General features: G+C 40.1%; 2 protein-coding genes across 2 annotated transcripts; both read right to left on the reverse strand.

Annotated features, from left to right (window-relative positions):
• Positions 1-2,202: 2,202 nt before the first annotated feature.
• fev (FEV transcription factor, ETS family member) lies at positions 2,203-6,444 on the reverse strand. The gene is made up of 3 exons (XM_032530175.1): positions 5,756-6,444; positions 4,938-5,009; positions 2,203-3,646 (listed from the first exon to the last, which is right to left on the reverse strand). Exons 1-3 carry the CDS (start codon positions 5,802-5,804, stop codon positions 3,105-3,107), a joined length of 663 nt encoding a protein of 220 aa, XP_032386066.1. The 5' UTR covers positions 5,805-6,444; the 3' UTR covers positions 2,203-3,104.
• Positions 6,445-11,588: 5,144 nt separating this feature from the next.
• cryba2b (crystallin, beta A2b) lies at positions 11,589-14,978 on the reverse strand. The gene is made up of 5 exons (XM_032530118.1): positions 14,735-14,978; positions 13,608-13,793; positions 12,487-12,628; positions 12,246-12,388; positions 11,589-11,960 (listed from the first exon to the last, which is right to left on the reverse strand). The coding sequence occupies exons 2-5, from the start codon at positions 13,763-13,765 to the stop codon at positions 11,813-11,815; spliced, it is 591 nt and encodes a 196-aa protein (XP_032386009.1). The 5' UTR covers positions 13,766-13,793; positions 14,735-14,978; the 3' UTR covers positions 11,589-11,812.
• Between the last annotated feature and the right edge of the window lie 7,981 nt (positions 14,979-22,959).

A 22,959-nucleotide genomic window follows, 5' to 3' on the forward strand; every position in this document is an offset into this window, starting at 1 on the left:
TCCTGAGTGGAGCATTCCATGCACGGCAATACATTGGGAATTTGCAATGGTTTTATCTGCGTAATCTACTAACTATATTATTGGAACAAATTTATGAATGTTAGTTAGTAATGTTATGTTCTTATTGGAGTTGTTATAAGGAAAAAAAACATATTTACATTAAGGAAGATTTCTCTATTATTGATGAGTTGCTTGTTGTTTTATATTTATTCTTCTTCTTTGCATGTGTGAAGCTGTAGTGCGTAGTTTCTGGTGACAACAAATCTGCCTGCACATCCACATGATCTTCACTCGATTTACTGCGAGCGAAAGTCGCCGGGAGACACCAGTTTCTGAACATCCAAAATACAGAGAGAGTTTGTGGAGCTGTTAGCTTTGCAGCAACTCATTTAGCAATGGCTTGAATGTAACAGACGTTCATTAATACCAAAAATATAATGTACGCACTGAAGCATTAACTTAACATGCTTATTTTAGACTCCAGAAAAAATAATTCATGTTCACTAATGATTTTTAGTAATAACTACTAATGTAAACTTGTCTACTTACCGCTCTGTCAATGCATCTTGACCTGTTAAGTTTCACCTTGTGAAAAACTAAGACTATTTAAGTCAACGACTTTCCACGCAAATTTCTAGTAAAGTCAACAAATTTGGTAAAATAGTGTTTCGTACCAGTTTGTACAAGTATTCAATTCTAGCCTTCTAGGCTTCTCGTAGTTCAGACGTACTTTAATCTCTGTAGAATTGCACTGATAAAATGATATTTGGGATAAATCTGCTTTCTGCAGATGCTTCTATGATCTGCATTAGACCAACACTGTTATCACGTGGTTGTGTAACCAGTGTTCTGATGGTGGAAAGGTTATGGCGCCCCCCCGTGGCTGACAAGATCTACTGTCACATTGTGTCACCACTCGATGTTACATAATCAGCAGCAACATCAGCAAACGTACTAAGTACTGTTTGGCCAACATGATAACAAAAATGACTACTTATGAAATCTGCAGGTAATACAGCAAACACAACGTTATTTGTATTTTTGCATTGTAGATTAGTTGTCTAATGGATCAACTTTATTAAAAAAAAGTGTTGCCATATTGGCATTTGGAATAAAAAAAATAAAAAACGTTTAAAGCAGTGTGATCAGTGATGTTGGTGTTCCACAATACACTAGTAGCTTACAATGAATGGTAATTATTACTCTTAATTTTATTTAGGCAACATGTTATAAGCTAGCGGATTTGGATTTGTTCCTGACCTACCTCCACTTATAATCTATTACGTCCTTCAGCAATGCAAAGGCAAATATCTCAATATGCATCCTTTTCATCAAAGCTAAGCCACATGTGCATTGCATATGTGGAAGTTAAAAGAGAAATAACAAATTCTTTCAGTAGGAATAACCCCTTGAGATGTGGCATCTCGTTTTCGAGGGGGTCCTGAATTGAACGCAGAATTTAGGCTTGGCGCGTCATTATAGTTTGTTCTGCATGCATTGTCAAACACAACGAGCCACTTTAACTCTGTTAGGCCAGGCACAAATTTACAGCTGATATGAAAAAAAATAATGGCTTAGGTTTTGTAGATTGTCGGCATTGTTGGCCGATCATTTGGGCTGAATCGGCACATCCAACACACCGTGATACCGTGTCCACCATGAGGGAACATTTCTGTGGTGTCAAATCTTGTCATGGAAGCTTTTTTTCATTTTCATCATCATCTTCATCATCAGTGTATGTATTACACTCCCAAAGAGTATGAATACAAACCCACTGCAAAATCCACGTTTTGTGAAAACACTTGAGACAGCAAGAACTCTGACAGGACAATTCGTGTGAGCATGGACGGTGATGTGGAACACACTGGTGTTCATAAACAGTATACATTATTAACCTGAAAGAAAGGGCAATCAACACGTGATTCAAACACATACTGACAAAGACATTTATTTATTACAGTCTGTTTTATTTACATCATTAGATGTTTTTTTGTCAGTTGTTACAGCTGTGTTACAGTAAGAAGCTGTGTGGATGAATGCAATGTTATTCACTCCAAAATCACTAAAAAGCAAAAGCCTGAGCCTTTCTCTACACTACAGTATTTACAGAGTAGTTCATGAACTCACAGCTTTAGTAACTGAGCTCAACGTCAGAGCTCATTTCACACAAATGACAACCGTGTACCTCTGTACTGGTTTTACTTTTATTGCAAGTTTAATTTTCCTTTACAGAAATGGCTATGCGTAATCGGATTTCTAAGCGACCTGTGATTAAAGTGACAATCAATTTCAGGTGCCTGTTTTCAAGTGGGGATGTACAGTAAAATAAAAGACCATTCTACAACCACGAGATGGCGCCAACAGTCCAAAAATAACTGGGGATTTTCTCCCACATTCACCCACCTGGACGTTAAAACAACCACAGGACTCAAGGAAGCAGGATGAGAGACAGCAAAGGAACAGAAAAGAACGGATAGGTACAAAAACTGACAATCCGTATTTTATTATCTTTACTTTAAAACTTTTTTTTTAAATAATGTTCTATACATTGATCATTTGGAAAACCTCTCTCACCCAAACGGAAATTGTTGATTTCCAGTTTAATTTCACAGATCGTTGCTGCAATTAGGACATTTCATATTTGGGGTAGCCTATTTGGCTTATTATTTAACTAATACAATAATTGAAATACCGCGCGTAAAGTTTCAAATCACTGTGCGTAATTTGATAGGCGGCCATTTGTGGATTTAGGCCAAATAAATATGTATCGGTTTAAAGCTGAAAAGGACTAAATTGTGAATGTAGGCTACACGTTTTTAGACGTCCTGCTTACACGCAGCCGTGGTCTCAGCAGCATTGGGCCTACTGCAGCTCCATAATAACGCGATGATATGTAGCCTATGTGCTGTTAAAACAATCGTTACATGTCAATAACTATATAATATTTTATATAATATATAATTATTAACTAAAACACTATTATAGCATATTTTTACCTGAAAATTACCAAAACCGAGCTGTCGGCGCTATTTGTCACCTCTCTTCGTTCGTTGCTGTATTACCTGTGGTGTGTTTCTCCAGTTGGCCTAAAGGATGCTTTAAAGTCAGTTGTAATGATTGTTGATGTTGGCCAGGCTGTTGATGTTGTTGACACAGCTGATGTGGGACGGAGACACGGTGCCGAAGGGCCCCGTCGGCTGCAGGCCGTGGCTGTGATACAGAGCCGCCGGAGGGGAACCGGGCCAGTAGGAGAAACCCGACGGCCCCACGCCGGGAGCCACGAGGTTCAGTTTGGAAATCCCGGTGAAGGGAATCGGGGAGAAGTTCCCCTGAAACTTATAGATGGCCTGCTCCGTGGTGGACGGCTGGCACACCTGCGCCAAGCCGTGGAAATCAAACTTGTAGGCATAGCGCTTGCCGTGGACTTTGGTCATGATGTTTTTGTCGTAGTAGTAGCGCAGAGCCCGGCTCAGCTTGTCGTAGTTCATGTTGGGTTTGCTTTTGCGCTCCCCCCAGCGCCGAGCCACCTCGTCCGGGTCGATGAGCTTGAACTCGCCGTTGGTGCCCTCCCAGGCGATGCACGACATGTTGGTGCTGTCGGAGAGCAGCTCCAGCAGGAACTGCCACAGCTGGATCTGCCCGCTGCCTGCAGGGGACACGGGGACCGGTCAGTTTAAATAACGATTAACGCAATTGATAAGTCAATTAAACATAGCCAGAATTATGTTTTGTGATACAACATGGAAATATGCATTAATGCTATGCCAAACGTTGTGCGAAGGGGAGGGAGGGTGACATGACCCTGTAGAATTTCATCACTTTCATCAAACCATATTAATAATATTGTCAGCAAATTTTGCCACAACCCTGTTTTTTCAAGGCAGTAGAAAAATGCAATTACAGACACGTTCACGTATATGCTTTGAACTGAAACTGTACATCTTGAGCTATTTCATTTTTTTCCTTTGCCAGGCCATGTAATTAATTATATTATAATAAGGTGGACATTATATCACCAAAGTGTATTTTTAAACATGGAACTCTTGAATTTGTTCATTCATCATTTTAAATATAATGTACGCACTCATTGTGGTTAGTCAACGTGTGATTTATATTTAAAATATACATATTTTCCAAGATATTTTCTATCGTAATTTTAACGTAGCCTTACTAGCTGCTTTGTTTTGTCCTTCGCACGTGCTTTGAGATCTGTTAATGTCCCTTTAAGTCCATTAGCACTCTGTCACAGTGTAATGAGACCAGGACCAATGAGGTGTGGATGAACGGCAGAAGGAACGTGGCCTTTTATTTTTTTATTATGTCATTCTATCATGTATTATATAGGATATTGAGTTCATTTATTTATTTATTTATTTTACATTTCACTTTCAAGCCTAGGGATGGATGAGATACATTTTGAGACAACGTGTGCTTTGGGGTGCAAAACCTGGAATGGGATGACACGAATAACTTTCTTAATAGAAAACAAATCATATAAATTATCTGTTACCAATAAATATAATGCAGCTGCAACCTGAGAGCATGGATTCAGAAAGCTGTGGTTCGACATATCAATCAGACTCACAGAGCAAAAACACACATGAAATTAAATGAGCTTTTAACCCTAATCCTGCTATAATAATTAGGGGTCTTTTTTTCCACAACGTGAAAATTAATCGAATTATTTCTTCAAATTTAAATTTAATTTTTCGCAGGTCAGTTTTGTTATACACTTGCCAAAAGGTTTCTTAAATCTTTAACAGCTTAACTTTTTCATTATTTCTTGTGCTATCATGTCACCAATATTTTTTCGAATAATGTGTTAGAGCATGGAAAGACTTCCTTCCTTTCATAATAAGCAAATTAATACGAAATACCTTCGCTTGACATAGTGATGCAACGATATGTATTACAGTGCAGGCGGTGTGTTCTCTTACCTTTTTGCACTCCTGTATTTATTGGACCCCAAGATGTCCCTTTGCTTTCCTTCAACAGATTTTCTGTCGGATCTGAAATCAAAACAGACACATTATCACCAGCTGTCCCCTGTACCCCCTGTTATATATTCATGTCTATCGTCTATGTACGATACAGTTTTTGAGGAAGCAGTTCAGGAAGCTCTTTTTATTCTGATCTTGCTTTGCTGAGTTAAGAAACAAATTCCCTTAATAATCCATAATATCCTAGAAATTACTTGCGTATCCTTTATCACGCAAGGCCAAGTTGGAACACTGGGAAAAAAAACGCGAATGGAATAAATATAAATTTTAGAAACGGATGTCTGTTTTCGGGGGATATGGGGGAAGGGGGGGGGGGTAAATTTCATCAGCTGTTGTTTCATGAATTAAATTATTGTTTAAAATAAAAAATAAAAAAAGATGCTGAAAAATTGACCAGGCCACTGCGTAGCCTAGACGGTTCAAACCCAATTGAAATGTTAAACAATTAAAAAAATATATACTAAAGGTTAAAATTAATTTTAAAAAAAATCCTAAATGTATCGTCGTCCAGTCACAGTCTGATGCAAGCAGCATGTCGGGTTGGCGGTCTCCTCTCCGGGAAGCCAGGAAACGCGTCCAGGAAAAAGGATTTCCGATTTCCGACAAAAGAGCAGACGGGCTTTGAGATTGAAACGGCTGAACAATAACGTGCCCTGGAAACGGAGCACGGCTGCCTCGGGACACCGACACCCGGCACAATTTAAAGAATTAGAAGCACCTCTTTCTATAATTCTTCACGGGACAAAATGACGAACCTGAGAGATACATGTTGAACATGAGGTTTCCTCCGCAGTCCTGTCTCATTGTGTCCCCTTGTTCAGAATGGGTTGGATTTCATTTCGTTGGTGGCGGAGGAAAAGATTTTTATTAAACTTTATCTCATAACTGTGATCTGGAATAAATGCGGGTGGACAGATTGAAGTTTCCAGGCAACTGTCACTGGCCCCCATCTCTGAGACAATATTCAGACAGCAATTTCCCCTGGTGCATTGCTTTAATTAAAAGAGCAATTTACCTCTGTCAGCCCGCCTGGTGCCCACAATAAAAAGGAGCCGATAGAAATTGGGCCCTTATCAATCCACCATCACAGTTTAATAAAGTTTCCGCGTTAAGATCTGAGTTTCTATGGTGAATTGAAGTGTTTGACATGGAAACCAGTTCAGATCCTCCTCAATTTTCCGCCTCTTTACCTCTCGGCAAACAAAAAAGACCTATTTCATGTTGGGGAAAGAATATTTACCTTGAAAAGCACGCTTCAGTGCACAAGAGAAAGCAGAACATTTCAACCCCCCCCCAACCTTCTGTTTGTGGGTTTAAGGTTATATAGCCTCTATCTGAGGGTAATGAGGTTGTAACTTTCTAACCATGGCTTCTGATGCTCTGGCGTTATCATCTTTCTGATTCTTGTGTTTTACAGAGCCAGTGGACTGTGTAGAGCTTTATGGGCTTTTTTCACCCTGTCCTGACTGTAGAAACAGGCTGAACACAGGTCCCCCTTTCTGTAATGTGCTACTGGAGTACAGGGCTCAGAAAATCAAATAGCCCGATATTTTTGACCAACTACTTTGATGTCGATATTGTGACGATATTGTAGGGTTTACCGTTGGTGCAAAATATTTTCACGATAGTATTTAAGATATAATATCCTCAATGCAGACATAATGTCTTAGTGGGTAAAGGGAAATAATAGAACAGCCAGAGCAGTCTGGTAAATTCAGAACAGTGCATCGCTTTATTGTAATGCAGCCCGTAAAACCAGGAAAAGTTACACTTATGACATATTGTGATTTTCACAATCTTTGATGGTGTCTAGCCTGATATCACAATATGAATATAATATTGATATATTGCCCAGACCTACAGGAGTGTATATAGTCTTAACGCCGTCTGTAAATGATCAATACTATCATTAAAACTGTAGTTAAATCCAGATAGAACAACTCAACGGACATTGAATTCAGGTGCAAATAATGTTGTCATTCCAGACATGTATGAGACTGCTGGAACAGCACCACAGCGTGATTAAATACCATTTGAATAATTGTTAGACACTGACACCTATGAATTTAACACATGCTCTCTCTAATAGTGTTCACTGTGATTAATCAAGGACTTTGTTGTTACAGTCTATTTATCTGAAGCATGTTGGGTAGTTTAAAAGCAACACATGTACATTTAAAGAGGAACTTCATGTAATTTATGACTGTGACAAAAACCCTGGCACGATAAAAGTTTGTGTTACGATGTGTACCACGTACAGTAAATGCAACATCCTCGGTTTAATTCTGGGACATTTGTCGCTTGCCCTTTTTTCTCTGGTTTTCTTGTTAAATTCCACTAATTGTGATCAAATCATGGCAAGAAGGCCAACAGAATAATAACAATACAAATGTCTTAAAGGAGAAAGTGAACACTCTGACATTGCCACATATTGTGTGGTTTTGCATCTGTCTTGTCTGGTTGAAAATGCTGTCATGACCTAATACAGTCCGTGGTCACGACATGAAGCGACACTGGCTGACCAGTGCTACTGCAGGAATCTACAACAATTCACTTTCACTTCTGCCAGATTACATGGACTCTTACAGCTTTCCCTTGGAAAAGATGGACATTTTGAAAAAAAAGGTCTCATGGTTTCAAGTTTCAGAAAGAGTTCTGTCAAACTCACAAACAATCATTTAATCATTTTAAACTAGAGATACTATCTTGAAATAAATGTTACAACACATCCACTCACAAGAAACAATCACTTCAAAACGGCACTTTGCATATCTGTGTTGACTGAGCCGAAAGTAAACTGTCTGCTTATCGTTTTACAATCTATTTTAGCTCTATGTTTGCTCTATAATGTGACACCTGACTGACCTCAGAAAAGCACAATTGCAAACACACAAAGTACAAGTAACCAAGTACACTGCATTCTGTGTATTTGTATGACACAGTTAAACATTAAAGTAACTGTCTTACAAAATGAGGCTTTGCAAAATCATATTGCATCAGACTTGTCCTGTTTGCTTACAGCATTTACATGTAGCATAGGCTCTAGGTTTTGCCTCTCAGCCAATGGAGAAAATGTTGTGTAACCGATTACTGCAGAATTCATTTGCAAATAGTATATTTCCCATTTCCCTTCCTCCTGGATTTTTCATTCTTCACATGGCAGCATTGGCTTTGTAGGTGTGTCTCTGGCGTCCCAGACTTGCTTTAGCTGCCTGTGTCCAAGTACGAGTCGCAGGCAACTTAAAACAAGCCTCGAAAACAAGACTGTATCCACTGATGCAGTGATAGGGGGTAAATAGGTGGGTATCCTCCAGTCAGTCAGTGAAGAAGGCAATCAATCCACTGACAAAAAGAAAACACATACATAAAAACATTGGAAAAGCATTACTTTGTCCTGTTTCTTTGTTTCTTACTGTAATTAACAAATCCTCACATCAAGTTGTTGCTACTTATTGATCTAGGTTATGTGTTTATGCGTGATGTTGAATAGTCTGCATAAAAAACCGAGGCGTGCATAAAATGAAACAATGCATAAATCCCATTAAAAACATAAATCCTAATTCCATAGTGGGTTCCACCTCTTACAGTGGCTCATGTAGTCATTGTGTGACTACATGGATGAAAACATTCAGACTGGCATCATTTCATCGGTTTAACACATTCTTGTTAAAAAAAAAAAACTTCCGTAATACATTTTAGTTAAGAAATCAACCGCACAACCCTCGTTAAATAATAGCTGTCATCAAGAATCAATCCAAAGTTCCTCTGTAAAACCTTAAACTTACCTTGGTGCCCTGATCTGGGTGGCCAGCAAGGAGTTTGCTGCTTACACTGTTCAAGTGTCACTCCTCTACAAGCCACGTAGCAGCTGCTTTAATCAGTCTCCACAGGAATGTATGTTTGAGAAAGGTGTGTGTGCACGGTTACACATTTATTAAAAGATCCTGTTTTGTTTTGGGTGTGGGACAGTGAGCCGGTGCAGGCCTGTGGGCGTGTAACACGGAATCCCACGTCCTGGACCAACGGGAGGAGTGTGTGTGGAGGTAAACACACTCCAGGATGCCGGCATGTGACTGTAAGATAAATAGCAGCCACATTACAATAAACAAAGACACGCCGAGCTACTAGGCTTTCAAAAGGTAGTTGTCTGGAAATAAATCATCCAAATATATGAACCAGGTTGTTGTGTGTGAATGAGAGTTTATGTTTTTATTTTCAGAAATGATATAAATCTTTATGGTCCTTTCTGGTTCATTCAGTGTTCAGAATAATGAGGGCCTTTACGTTTCAGTAGCTTCAGTTCAGAAAACCTTACCTGACTGTGTCTCTCTGCTACATTTACCACCTTTGTAGTTGTACCTTTGTGGTTTGTAACGATATAATTAGAATTTCTTTCCAGAGTAACCACAAGTTAGCATCGCCCTGGTTCCCTTGTCAAAAATACAATAGGATTTTTCTAATGGATTTTGGTCTATTGCAGGAAATACCCTAAACTCTGGCAAACAAATGTTTATGACACATACAGTTTGTTCAGCAACATAAGATCACAATTTAACCACTTGCATTATTCTAGAAGCGTGACTGCAACCGTGGAAGGGAAAAAGCAAAGTTAAAAAACGCTAAGCTATAAACTAACACCACGGTTGCGTGACTTCAGCGTCACCACCACTAAGCTGGGGTGATGTTTAATGTCCGCCCAGCAATCTCTCAATCAGCCACTCGGTAGCAACCACCTTTTTTAACCCTCATGTTGTCCTCAGGTCAAATTTGACCCGTTTTCAGTGAAAAATAAATAGAAAATGTCTCAAAAAATGGGCCTTCAAAATAAGCGCCGAAAATGTCAACAGTAAAAATATCAAAAAGCTCAAAAAAGCACCCACATCATTGAAAAACTTGAAAAAAATGTCGGAAAAAGTGATGATAATGTTGAAAAAAAGTGACCAAAACGTTTTTTTTAATGGTTGACAGGAAGACAACACAAGGGTTAAAGCAACACCAAAGGACTTTTCCTCTTCAGTCCCCCTACCTGTTGGAAGCGGAATTTTCCATTACTGTTACCATTACCATTATTCTTATGTTTAAATCTAAATCTTATGTCTAAATCCATAAGTTTAACTACAGATCCGCTACCCGATCTGGCAAACTTGCACAGTGCGGTTATAGCCGGTATCACCCTGTTACGAGTTGATGAACATCTGAAACGATTTTGGAAACATTATATTAAGTTGCAAAAGAGTCTTTCGTGTTGCTTTAAAAAAAAACTCTCAAGCTTGTGTTAACCACAGACCTTAATCTTTAGGCATCTGAACAGAAACCCATACAAAAAACCCATTGAATTCAAGACAGCGAAACCAGAAGTGCTAACTCATTTCCAGGTTTTCCTACAGCACTCTTCACTCAGGTCAATCAACTGTAAATGTATTTTTTTTATCATCAACTCTGTCATTGAAACCATTTACCTACAAATTTGGTGAAACTTCTTAGCTAAACTCAATGGGTTTAAATGTTGACGCACAACATTGGACTTGGCGTTGCAATAAAGGTGAGAACAGGCCTGTTTGGTAAAGCGTGTGTTTTGATTTTTTTGGGACATACGTGGTTTTCACAGGGTGGCAATGATACAGTAGTAAGTAGCAATACATAAATAAGTGTGTTTCATGAATATGACGGCTGAGAGTCAAGTTGGTGGTTTGTGCCACACATCTTCCAAACGTTGTTGCAAACACATGAGCCTTTGTTTGACGTAATATGCCTTTACAGTTTGTCTGAGGGCAAAACAGCCATTTGGTATGTTGAACATTCCAACTGGTCTACACGTCTACTTGTCATCACTCACTGGGAGGATTACCTGCACGGCATTTGTCTCTCATAGGACCTCTAAAGGCCTCTTTTGAATTGCTGAATACAGTGAAACAGTTTAAATAAGGACGGCTGCATGTGTGCCGCCGCCATGGGTCAGCTGGGGTTCCTGCGTCTTTGTGAGCCCTTGGAGGTATTTCCAGTAACATTTGCCCTCTGTCTCTGGCTTTGTTTTTCTTCTTAAGGCTTTTGGTACATTTGGCGAAGCCAGCAAGAGCAAGAGAACTTGAGTTTGAATCGTTTGAATTTTCAAAAGGATATTCGTATTAAATGTTTTACTTAAATGTATAATGTGTTTGTTGAGTACTTGATTGGTAAATAGACAGACAGTGGTTTCATAATGGCCAACCAGATTATCTGTTGCTTTTTCTTACTGCTCCTTGCTCTACTGGTCGTTTTGGCAAATTGTGATAGTAACAGTCGGAGAACAAATAATAGAACAAGGTTATCATGTGCTCTTGTTTATTGGAAATAAGAACACAATCTAACAAAAACAATGTTGTACATCCTAAAGCCTAACAGAGAGATTTGTGGCAAATCTTTCTTCATATGTTAACTAAAAGGCTAAATATGTCCTTTAAATAAAAAAAAAGCAAAAACTATCTCAGATAACAGTCCGGCCTATGATACCACAAGAGAATGATTGCTCTGATTTGTGTGCACCTGTGTCATGACTGTTATAACTAAGGTGATCATTTTCATTGCAAAAAGGAATAGCGCCAAGCAGTCTCTAGTTTTGAAGAAAAGCCTTTATTTCCTATTTCAAGAACATGTTTTAGCATGGTAGAAGAAGTAGGTACTTAGATATCCATACATGCAGAGCCACAGAGTGATAGAAAGAGTTTGTCCATCTACTGTTCTGTGACAGCGGTGTGTCCGGGGGTTCAAGTTGAGGAAGGGGTAGAGGGAGAGTTTTTTTGTTTCAGGGTAGGTCAGGCGGGCAGAATGAAGGCTTAGTGCTGGATCCTACGAATGGACTGCACCTGGTTGGTGTGAGCCTGGGTGCTGTACTCGTTGTAGTGTCTGTACTCGCCTTGGTGTCTGTCTCTCTCCAGGATGTACTGGTAGCCACGGTAACCAGGGAACTGGTAGGCAACCCAGCTGCAGAGAGAGCGAGGGGGTGGGGGTGGGGGATGAGTCAAGGACAGATAACAGAATACAATTTACCACCAACAGTTAGATCAACATTATTTAAGCAGATTTAGTGGAACTGCAGGGCTGTTTGCAGTTATATGACAGAGCAGAAACAAAGCTTTTGTGGCTGTGTGTTTTTTTTTTATTTTGATGTGTTTTATGTTTAGTGATCAGATGCTGCAAAAGAGAAAAACAGGAGACAGAGATCGACACAAAAGAGGGAAAAAACCTGAGAGGAAATGTATGACTTACGCTCCTGAGTTGACTTTGATGGAGGGAACCTCCTTGCTGCACCAGCCCATGGCCTGTAGGGAGGGGTAGTCATCGCACATCTCAAACTTACGGCCCTGGAAGTCCTCACACTCGTACAGGGTCACCTTGCTGTCACTGTGGTTCTGCAGAGGAAGAGACGGAGCAGGTAAATGTGCCACTTATAGCAGTCGACACAGGCTAAAAAGAGAAAAAGGATGAAGGGTAGGATGTGGTAACTTACAGCGCACTTGATGGGTCTGAAGGAAAGCATGTGCTCGGTTCTGTAGCTGCTGTTTCCACTCCAGGCCTCGTAGCGAGGGTAGTCTCCCTTCTCCAGGATAAACTGCTGTCCCTGGAACTCTGGGTACTCATAACCCACCCATCTAGACAGTGGGAAGGTGAGGCGGAGAGAGACAAGGAAGGGGAAAGAGAGAGACATTTTGAGGTTAAAGGAGGCGATAATATGAAAATAAATTAATAGAACCCAAACACAAAACAAGAAGGAACCACTAAATGCAAAATAGTGACACTGAAACTGTCATTTTCATTATACAATAGAGTCCAACGCCCACAGAATGGCCTGGAGCGAAGGCAACATGCAGCTTCTTTTGTCACTGGGAGCACAAAGCAAACATTAAATACTGCTGCTGCTAACGCTGCTGCACCCAGGGCTTCTTATCTGATCCCCAGTCAGTCAGTCAGCCATTCTGGCTCACAGCCGCCAGCTGCACACAGCCAACTCATTTCACACAACAGGGACACACTTGGATGCATGCATGCACACACATGAAAATCATACATGCCAAGTAACAATGCAATAAAACACAGTAGGCTGTAATTTATGGTTATTGTTATTCTGCCTTTTCTACTTGTTGTTGAGTAGAGTCAGTGTTTGAGCCGTGTGTGTTTTAAGCAGATTTTTGCAAGCAAGTGAAACTAGAATTGCAAAATTATGAAAAAAATGCTCTTTTTTTAAGCAACATTGTGTATTTAAGGAAGACTAAAGATATTTGAGGAAGACTACGGACCAATATACTGTGAAAATTAAACTCACTCTAAATATCGGATGCAGTATGCAGCTATGGGTACAAATTTAACCAGATTCTGGCAAATCATTGACTCAAATCTGCCCCTATCATAAAGATGGCAGAATTTATGTACGTAGCAACATTGAAAATTTAAACTCCTACTGAAGGAGAAACGGAAATGAGCATATCACTGATCAGGATCCACACAGAGAACACAAAAAATCCAGAAGAGGTCAAGAGGTGAAAGGTAAGGGCTTTCCATGATGTATGGAAAATAAAGAACTAAAAAGATAGAGAGAGCAGAAGGGAAAGAACACCAACGGTGTGGACTTACGGTCCATTCTCGACCTTGATGGAGCGGATCTTGTTGAAGCCCCTCTCCATGATGTTCTGGCACTCCAGCATGAACTCACAGCGCTTTCCCTGGAAGTTCTCCTCCTCCCAGACTGTGATCTTGAACTGGCCCATCTGCTCCATCTGTTGAGTGTTCATGGCTGCTGTTTCTCCCTTAGGGGTTACTCTTTGACAGAGGTAGAGGGTTTGAAAAAAACTGTCAATGCTATTAGAAAAATCACAACAAGACCTATGACCCATGTCCTGTGTAGTAATAGTGTTAACTAGACTGAGGAAAGTGAGTGAATAAACACATTTAAATAGAAACAAATATAATAAATCTGACATTTAACCCAATAAGCTGATGCATGCATTCGTCTAAATCAACTCACAACTACACTCTTTGTATTTGAGCTTGATGAAAAGTAGCAGTTCAAAAGGGTAAAAAGAAAAAGTTATCACAGTGCCCTTCTATTTAGAGTATATTATTGCTCCTTTACTCTGGAAAGAAATATCTGGTCACTTTTCAGAGGTGTTACAACATTCTACTCATTCATCATGTTTCCACTTCTCCACAGTATGGATTGGTCTCTGTTTCCATTGAAGATATTCAGTCAAGAATAGCACTGTCCTCTACCCATTAATAGTACTGTGTACAACTAATGTCACATGCCACAACAGCAAACCACATATCTGTTAAAGATCATTTGAAAGCATTATTGCTGTCTTTTACTCACAAAATCTCTAACTAGAGTTGCTAACCGTAAAGCCAAATTTCTTGGATTTTTAAGTTTTAAAAAATAGCACATTACTGGTTTGACAAAATGTTTGTAGTATGATGTCTACAGGCCCAACACAAGCACACCAGTAAGGCATCGTCTTGCCAGCTTTCCCTGTTAAAAGGACTGCTGAAATGTTAACCATTCTACCCTAAAAGCAGCATTATGAAGTGGCTTCCATGTTTTAACTTCTGAGCAAATCAAGTCTCATTCAAAGTGCGTCCATAGCTGTCTATCTGTAAATGTGGGCAGCATATTGGTGGCTGTCAGGCTCCACCCCAGTACACATAGCTGTCCCCTGATTGCAGTTTCTTAGCGGAGTCTGAGGCAGGTGTGTTGATATACTTACAGACGGTACTGAGGTGGGACAGATCCAGTATAATCAATGTCGGGGGAGAGACCCTCGCCTGTGTTTTTATAGGGCCAGGCCCCCTGGACCTACGCCACTCCATTTGCCCAGCAGCCTTGCACACTCAGCAGCTGAGCGGGCCAGCTGAAAGGGGGGCATTAGCCTCACGCTTTGTGGAGGCTCCAGGGCACCATTGTCCTCAGAGCCCCAAACTAACTTAGTCATCAATATGGCAGCCAAAGTCAGTAGCAAACGGTCCCAGGACTATACAATGGCAACGCACTGACACAACAGTTTGATTGGTGTGGCTGGATAATAGACACATTCTGGGAGCTGATCCCTCCTCTCTCTCTTTCTCGCTCTCTCTTTACCTCTCTCTCTGCTCAAGGTAAACTGGATCCTAACGCAGGGGTGAGGGAAGGGCCCAAGGCACGCCACATCGAGAGTACGAGGACGGGTGCCAATTTCATCTGGAGGGCATCCTCATCTTCCTCTTTTCTAATGGTTGATGTGGAACGAGTCTACTGCATGAAACAATATTGCAAAAAGCTACAGTATATTAGTACTTCCTGACTGGCACATATAGGGAAACCATGTCCATACTCCACTTTGTATACCCACACTTATGGCTGTGAAACATATCGTTATGGCTATAGAAATGAGGAGCATCATTCCTCAAAATATACATATGCTACACAATGTCACAAGACTAAAATTAGGTAGGAGTAGCCTGTGTCAGACTATATGCTCAGAAAAAAAGATATTGGTATGCCCTCTAGCTTAGCCAACAGCATCAGTGCTGTGGTCATACATTGTTAATATAAAAATGAAAAGAAAAGTATTGTATTATAAGAAATACAAAATAATAGTCTTTCAGGGAGAGTTATCATGGCATTTAAATTATAAATATTATGTGTAAAAATAATTATTGAATTAAGGGCTTTGTAACATATAAAATGCAAGCTTACTAGAGATGGTGAACATATCGTAAATTAAAAAACAACACACCAAAGGAAATATATTATTCATTTTTTCACCTTTATACCCATTATGTCCAAAGCAATTTTTAACCATATAAATTGCCGGTATATTTTTCTCCTGTATTTCAAATAGTTACAGCCTTCAAGCGTCAGAAAAAAACGAGTAACATTAATAAGTTAAATGTTGTACAGTGTTAGTCATAGACCTGTGATTCAAATTTCAATTGAATGTTGGTGTCATTAGTGTTTTTACCAATGGAGTGGCCTTCATTCTTACATTTCTGCAAACAGCCACTGAGAAAGATCCCACATCAGGACTGAAAACCATCTCACAGTCATGTGTTCAATTGTTCTTTTGTGTGCTCATTAATTTATTGTCATTTGTATTTTTTTTCTCTTTGTGTAAAGCCAAATTCCTGTTAATGCAGCAACATTCATTCCTATAATATTTTGATTCAGGAAACAAACAAAAACAAAAAATATATTAACAAATTATTTTATTTTATGTTGGTGTGCACTGACGACTAACTGAACACTGGTAAACCATAATACACTCAATTCCTTTTGTTTTCACATTTTTGTGTTGTAATTTTTGAAACACACCAGTTGCACCAGGATTTGAGAGGTGTATTTTCCTTCACCATTGGTGACATCTAGTGGCTAAGGGAAGTATTACATGCAGGTTGGCAGGTACTTCTAAAACTGGCCTTCTCTGTTTTTAGTAAAATAACGGTTAATTTTATTGCCATAGTAATAATACATACACATCTGCCAGCACAACCCTTACTAACAAGAGCTTACAAAAGACTGAGATGGAGTTTAGATAGATGTCTCTAATGTCGAAAACAGCTATTCAGCCCCAGTTATATACAGTGAAGGACTTGGATGTGTGGTGTGTGTGTGGTGTGTGTGTGTGTTGTGTGTGTGTGTGTGTGTGTGTGTGTGTGTGTGTGTGTGTGGTGTGTGTGTTCATGTTCACCTGGGTACATTTGTGAGCTGGTAACTTGTACAAACAGCTTTCTCATTGTCCTCTGTTAACCCATTCATTGTTCTTGTCGCTACACGTGTGTCTCTTTTTGTGTGTGGTGTGTGTGTGTGTGTGTGTGTGTGTGTGTGTGTGTGTGTGTGTGTGTGTCACCAGAGGCTTTCCCCCACACAGCAGGTGACAGGCAGGTGAAAGGACAGGCTTATAGACACAGATGTTGTGTGTATTTGTGTGAGACATGCATCCACCCACAAAGACCACTCACACATACAAACACATGCAGACACACACGTACACATACACACACACATACACACACACACACACACACACACACACACACACACACACCAGCATGTTTTTATGTATCTAGACACACTATGTAGTTCAGGGCAGGCTTCAGGTAGTAGCACATATACAAAGGTCTTTCATCTTTCTTTACCAGGTCTGATAAGATGGATCAGCTGTAGATACGCAAACACACACACACACACCACACACACACACACACACACACGCACAGCTCATTTCCCTGTTAAATACAGCTGGGGATTTGCATGTGTCAGGGACAGTGTAGTCCATTACAGAGCAAGAGTACAGTTCCACTTTGAATCCTTATCTTGTATAAAAAAAAAAAAAACATTATTTTTTTTATTTTTTTCCATCTACTGGTCACTTTTTTCATATCACTGAAGAAGCAGTTACAGGATCAAAAGTTGAAGAAAACGAGTGTGGATGTGGGTTTGTGCCTGCAGCAGGTACACGGTCTATCTCTACATTCTTTTTAATGGTTTGCCAAGCAGCCACGTAGGCCTACTGGGATCCATTATCTGATTGCACTGCATGGTTGGGTAACAGTCGTAGAACATTAAAATCATTATTAACCAATGATCCTTGGGTCACGTTCTTGTGGTGAAATTTCCAGTTTAAGAAGTCATGCTATTGAGGCAGTGGTACGCCAAACTCATTCAGGTCAGTGTCCAACATGACCTCATAACCTCATGACCTGTCTCAGGCAGGGGAGTCCTTCAACTCTGCGTCTCCTGAGACAAAAGGGAGATGCAACAGCTGTATGACAAGACTGTGCTGTCTCAAGCGTTCCCATTCTGCAGAGTTCATGAAGGAGGACTGCCTTACTGCCGAATGGTCAGGCTTGCATTGTTTTCTGTCTGTGCATAGGTGTTTGATGATGTAGGTAAGCATCTGTGTTAATGCCTCAAGCATGAGTTAAAAATACACCTTCAATAAAACATTGTGGTTAAACTGCTTGCCTAAATTCCAAACTCAAAAGAAGCACGAGAAAAAATTAAATCCCCATATCCCTTTAGGGGCTCTGTGCATATTGTTGCATTTTGGGGAAGATGAAGCTGCTTTGTCAGCCATTCTGACTGGTGCTCAGATTGTATTTTCTGGAGCACCAGAAAGTTTCTTGGGAGCACCAGAAGAAAAAAAATCCCCATGTCCCTTCAGAGGCTCTGTAGGATTTGAGAATACGCTATCATCTCACCAATTACATCATAATCAAACAACTTTTGATGTTTTTATTTATTATCCAACCCATACAGGGCATGCAAATGGAAATGGAGGCACACAAACTTTCACACAAGCCAGTGCACTCGGTTCAGGAGTCAATGTTGTAATTGTTGCTTAACAGCAGTTGCCCAACGGCTGTCTCATCTGCCAATACATCTGTGTGAAAAGCTTTTCATCGTCTTATTACTCCCAGTAACAATACAAATGCAAACAAATGTTTCTGGCACTTGAACATTTTAAAATATTGAAAGGTAATTCTTTGTGTACTTGTATAGATTGGTTGGAGGGCAGGAAGTGCGTTAAGAGATTTTGTTTTCTGGGTCAGTGTGAGTCCATACTATTTGAATAGTCAGTGAATGCACCTGCACATACACATTAACATGTTTGCATGCAAGCACACACACACACACACACGTGACTTTTTTTATGTCTACACGCTGACACACATGCACACGCACAATGACATACAGATTGCACTGAATAAATGCCCTCCTTCAGGTGGAAGGTTGCTGTGGAGACTAATCCAGGTGAGGATGATGCAAGCAGGACATCTGCTCACAGGCCTACCGCCTCCACTTGTCCCCACTGATCTCTGAGTGGACACCCAAGCAGCTGGATTTACCTGCAGAAAAAACACAGAGAAATAATCTTTTTTAGATGTAGAAATTTCTGTGCTAGGTGTCCATAAATTATCACTGTAGAGGTAGACAGGCACATAGAATGACAATCAGTATTGAGTTGTGATGCCAGGTGCACACAAACTGCAGTTGGAAGTTAGGTGTACAAACAGACAGAACAATGACTACACAAGAGAGACTATTTTTTTGCTTTTGGGGGTCAGACAAAGCAAGAATCTTTGCCTTTCATTTTTTTTTCCATTGATTTCCAAAAATATATTCAGCTTGTTACCATGATTTCTATTTGTCATGCTCTCGTTTGTGTTTCTCATATAGAACACATTACAGCTTATTGAGATAATTATTCTAAGATCTCAAATGTTAACTTATCATTTATTACCAGGAGCACTCCATACTCCATGTCATCAGAAAGTCAGAGAGCAAAGTTAAGGACTAGCCAATCAGGAGAGGGTAAAGGCCTTGAGCATTTGCATGACTCTTGATTATCAGTAACTGTCAGAGGAAACAGCACACAGCCTACAGGCAGAGTACACACACACACACACACACACACACACACACCACACACACACACACACACACACACACACACACACACACACACACAACACCCTCTGGAAAGGACTCTCTTTACCATTTACAGATAGCAACAAACCATTTAACAGGCACAGAAAATGTAATTATGTTCTTGCTGTACAGATACAAACAGCTGTTCATAAGGTCACAGCCGGGGCAGCACGAGTCTTGAAATAAGATAATGCAAGCTTTGGGGTTTCATGGTGGTCAAGTCAATTTCATTTGTTTTGCCCAAAATCACACATATACATTATATATATATACACGGTCAAAAGTTTGGGTTCACTTACAAATTTCGATTCCACTCCCTTCTAGACACAATACCAGCTGATCTGAGTGGGGGGGCTGATCTTCAATGCATTATCTACATTGCCCATTATCAGGAACTTTTCATCCAATGTTCCAAAGGCACATTCTGTTTACTAATCTGATATCATTTTTAAAAAAACTAACTAGAAATACATTGGAGAACCCTTTTGCAATTATGTAAGCACAGAAAGTATTCCCTGTGTGTGTCCTATAGAAATACAAATATTAACATAATCAAAAGGTTTTCAACAAAATGTCTATCACATGCAGAAAAAAGGACTGGATCGTCAATGTAAGCACTGCTACACAAGTTTTGATGGAAAGTATCTGACCTCTTTGAAAGTTCTTCAGCTGTCTTCTTTATCATGGATGTTGATGTGTTTTCATGTACTATACAGTATGCGTAATTGTTGTTTAACTTGTGTACTTTTCTTTTCTTTTGAGCAGAGCTGCCCAGGAACGCAAAATGAATTTCAATCTTAACTGACATTAAAGTTCTGTTGTATCGTGGTCGTAATGTTGCTTTGAAAATTTACACTAACACGGGTTAAGTGTCAGGCTTATTTTAAAGATGGCCAATATCACAACATAGCATCCAAAGTAACGTTTTCCCATCTTTTCCATACTGTTTCAAATTGTGATTTGACTGAATATATACATTCAGACTAGTTTTTACAGAAAAAAAGTTTTTACAGAAAGAAAAGAGCTGTCTAAGCTGCCATGAATCCTAAACCTATTAGCTGCTTGCTAATTCACTGTACATCTCCTGGAGCTGGTAGGAAGGGTGTAGCAGCAGCAGGACCAGTTGGGACAGTCAGTTAAATTCGAGACAAGGTAACCAGGATACTGAGGAGTGTGAGCTTTTCCTTCCTCTGGCTTTAAACAAATATTGACTGGAGCTTAAAGCAGGGGCAAATAAGCTTTCAGGTAAATAGTGGTATGTTGAGCAGGCTTTAAAATAACGTCTCTTGTAAGGTGACAATACCTAAATGAGATGTTTTATGAGATTATAAAGAATGGAAGGGACTTACCGAGGAAACAAAAACAATGTTAAGGGAATAACCTGCCGGGAGCACCAAAGGTATAAAGAAATGTACATCAAACTTTGGCTTGAACATTAGTGAGTTCACTTCAGAAGGCAGGCATGACATATTCAGTAACAAAGAGATTTTGTTTGTGTGTGTTGTGTGTGTCTGTGTGTGTGTGTGTACGTGTATATTCGTGTTCGTATGTGGTTAATATTTAGTTAATGATCAACATAACCTCCCATTAAGCCCATCTCTCTGCTCCCTGGTGCTTGCCTGCAGCCTTAGTTCATGACGTAGGAGATGGACAGTAATGAATAGGTCCCCAGTGGAAAAAAAAACATGCTGTCAACATGAATGTGCTAATGGAAAAGTGATTATCAAAACTAAAAAAACCTAAAGGAGGATATGGAAATCAACCTTTGGTTGATATGGATCAACCTTTTCAGTGCATGAGATATGATATCATCCAGGGGCCATTCAAACAGGCACATGCAGTCAAGTATAACCGTGGGCTAAGAAATAAACAGAGAATGACCGTCACTGTGGATACAGTGTCAGTTACAGCTTCATCAGCAGTGATGAGGTACTGTCTTGAACAGACGGGTGTGTGTGTTAAAAGCGACAGGTTTTACATGAACATTCAGAATGATGTGGTACTAGGATTTATAATCTCATCTTTTTACCTTGTCAGTACAAGCGTTGGATTTAAACTGGATCTTTTTATTTATGAACTCCCTACCTTGATTACCTGAATCCCAGACTCTGTCAACCGATACACCTGTGTAACCTTTTCTGTGCGGTTCTTTGCCTGACACATCTTTACATTTCTACTCAGATGAGTCAGGATATTAATTACTTTTCTTTGAAAATAACTTTTTATTTACCTTTGGATAAATGATTGTGACTTCAGCAGCCAGGCCACAAGTTGTCCAAGGCTGACATGGCTTTCTTTGAGAGCACTGCCTGTTGCCAGCTGTATGCAAATAAGGCAAACTAGTCAGTGAAATATGGTTACACCTGGTGCTTTAGATACTGAAACTATGTCATTATCAAAATGCCTTAAGTAGAACAATGGTCTAATGGCTAATGTATTTTTCTTAGAAAAGTCTTATACAGTTTTGAAGATTTCATGAGAGAAATTTTGCTCTCACGTGCTGCAGCAATATGTGGCCTTACCCTTCTGGCCCCATTAGGCACCCATGAACCAATAAACTTTAAAACAACCCAAACAAAACCAACACTCCATTATTTGTCTAAAATGAGGCTTAACAGTGTTGACAACGGTGACGATGCTCCCATAACTAAGAACAATCGTTGAGGTCTTTTCCAGTTGCCAACCCGTACCTGCATAACGCGAGCCGAACGAACAAAACTTAATCTTCAGGTATTGTACGTGAGGCTCAACGTGAAGCAAATACGGACATGAAAAAGTCCCACACACGATTACAGTGGGACGAGGATCCAGAGAAAGAGAGAGAGGGAGGTAGGGAGCGCGTAACAGCTGGCCTTTCTGTTGTCAGGTAACCTTTGGAAGAAGATTTGGGAGAAGTTAGAACACCATCAAATGTACACTCTTGTAAGAATGGATACTCTAAAGGAAAAAAGAAATTAATGAAAAGCCTTACAGCCTACCTTTAAACGAGGCAAAGTTTTGAAGGCCAAAATGCGCAAGCTTGGTCAGGTTTGGCTCACCTTTTACGCGCACTGAATGTGTGCGGTTTGTGACAGGTATACCTTATATACCACTGCATGCTCTCTCTCTCTCTCTCTCTCTCTCCTCTCTCTCTCTCTCCTCTCTCTCTCTCTCTCTCTCTCCCCCCACCCTCATGGATGAGAGGCAGAGGATCCTCAGGGCGCGCACAGACACCTGTCGCACGGTGCCTTGCTCTGATCCAATATTGACATAAAGGGGGAGGGGTGCGACACACACACACACACACATACACATGCACACGCACACGCACACGCACACACATACTAAATGCATTATTCCTCCCAACCCTTTTCCTCCATCCAAAAACGCCCTCCCTATTCCTCTTCTGTGCCAGGCAACGGGTCTGACCTTTGTGCATGCGTTAATCTGTAATGCGCATTGTAACGTCGCTACCTGCCGACTCAATTTGTTCTTGCGCCTGTTCGGCGCATCATTTTCATATCATATGCCTTGCAAATGACT

This window comes from Etheostoma spectabile, chromosome 11 (assembly GCF_008692095.1).
Source record: "Etheostoma spectabile isolate EspeVRDwgs_2016 chromosome 11, UIUC_Espe_1.0, whole genome shotgun sequence".
NCBI lineage: Eukaryota > Metazoa > Chordata > Actinopteri > Perciformes > Percidae > Etheostoma > Etheostoma spectabile.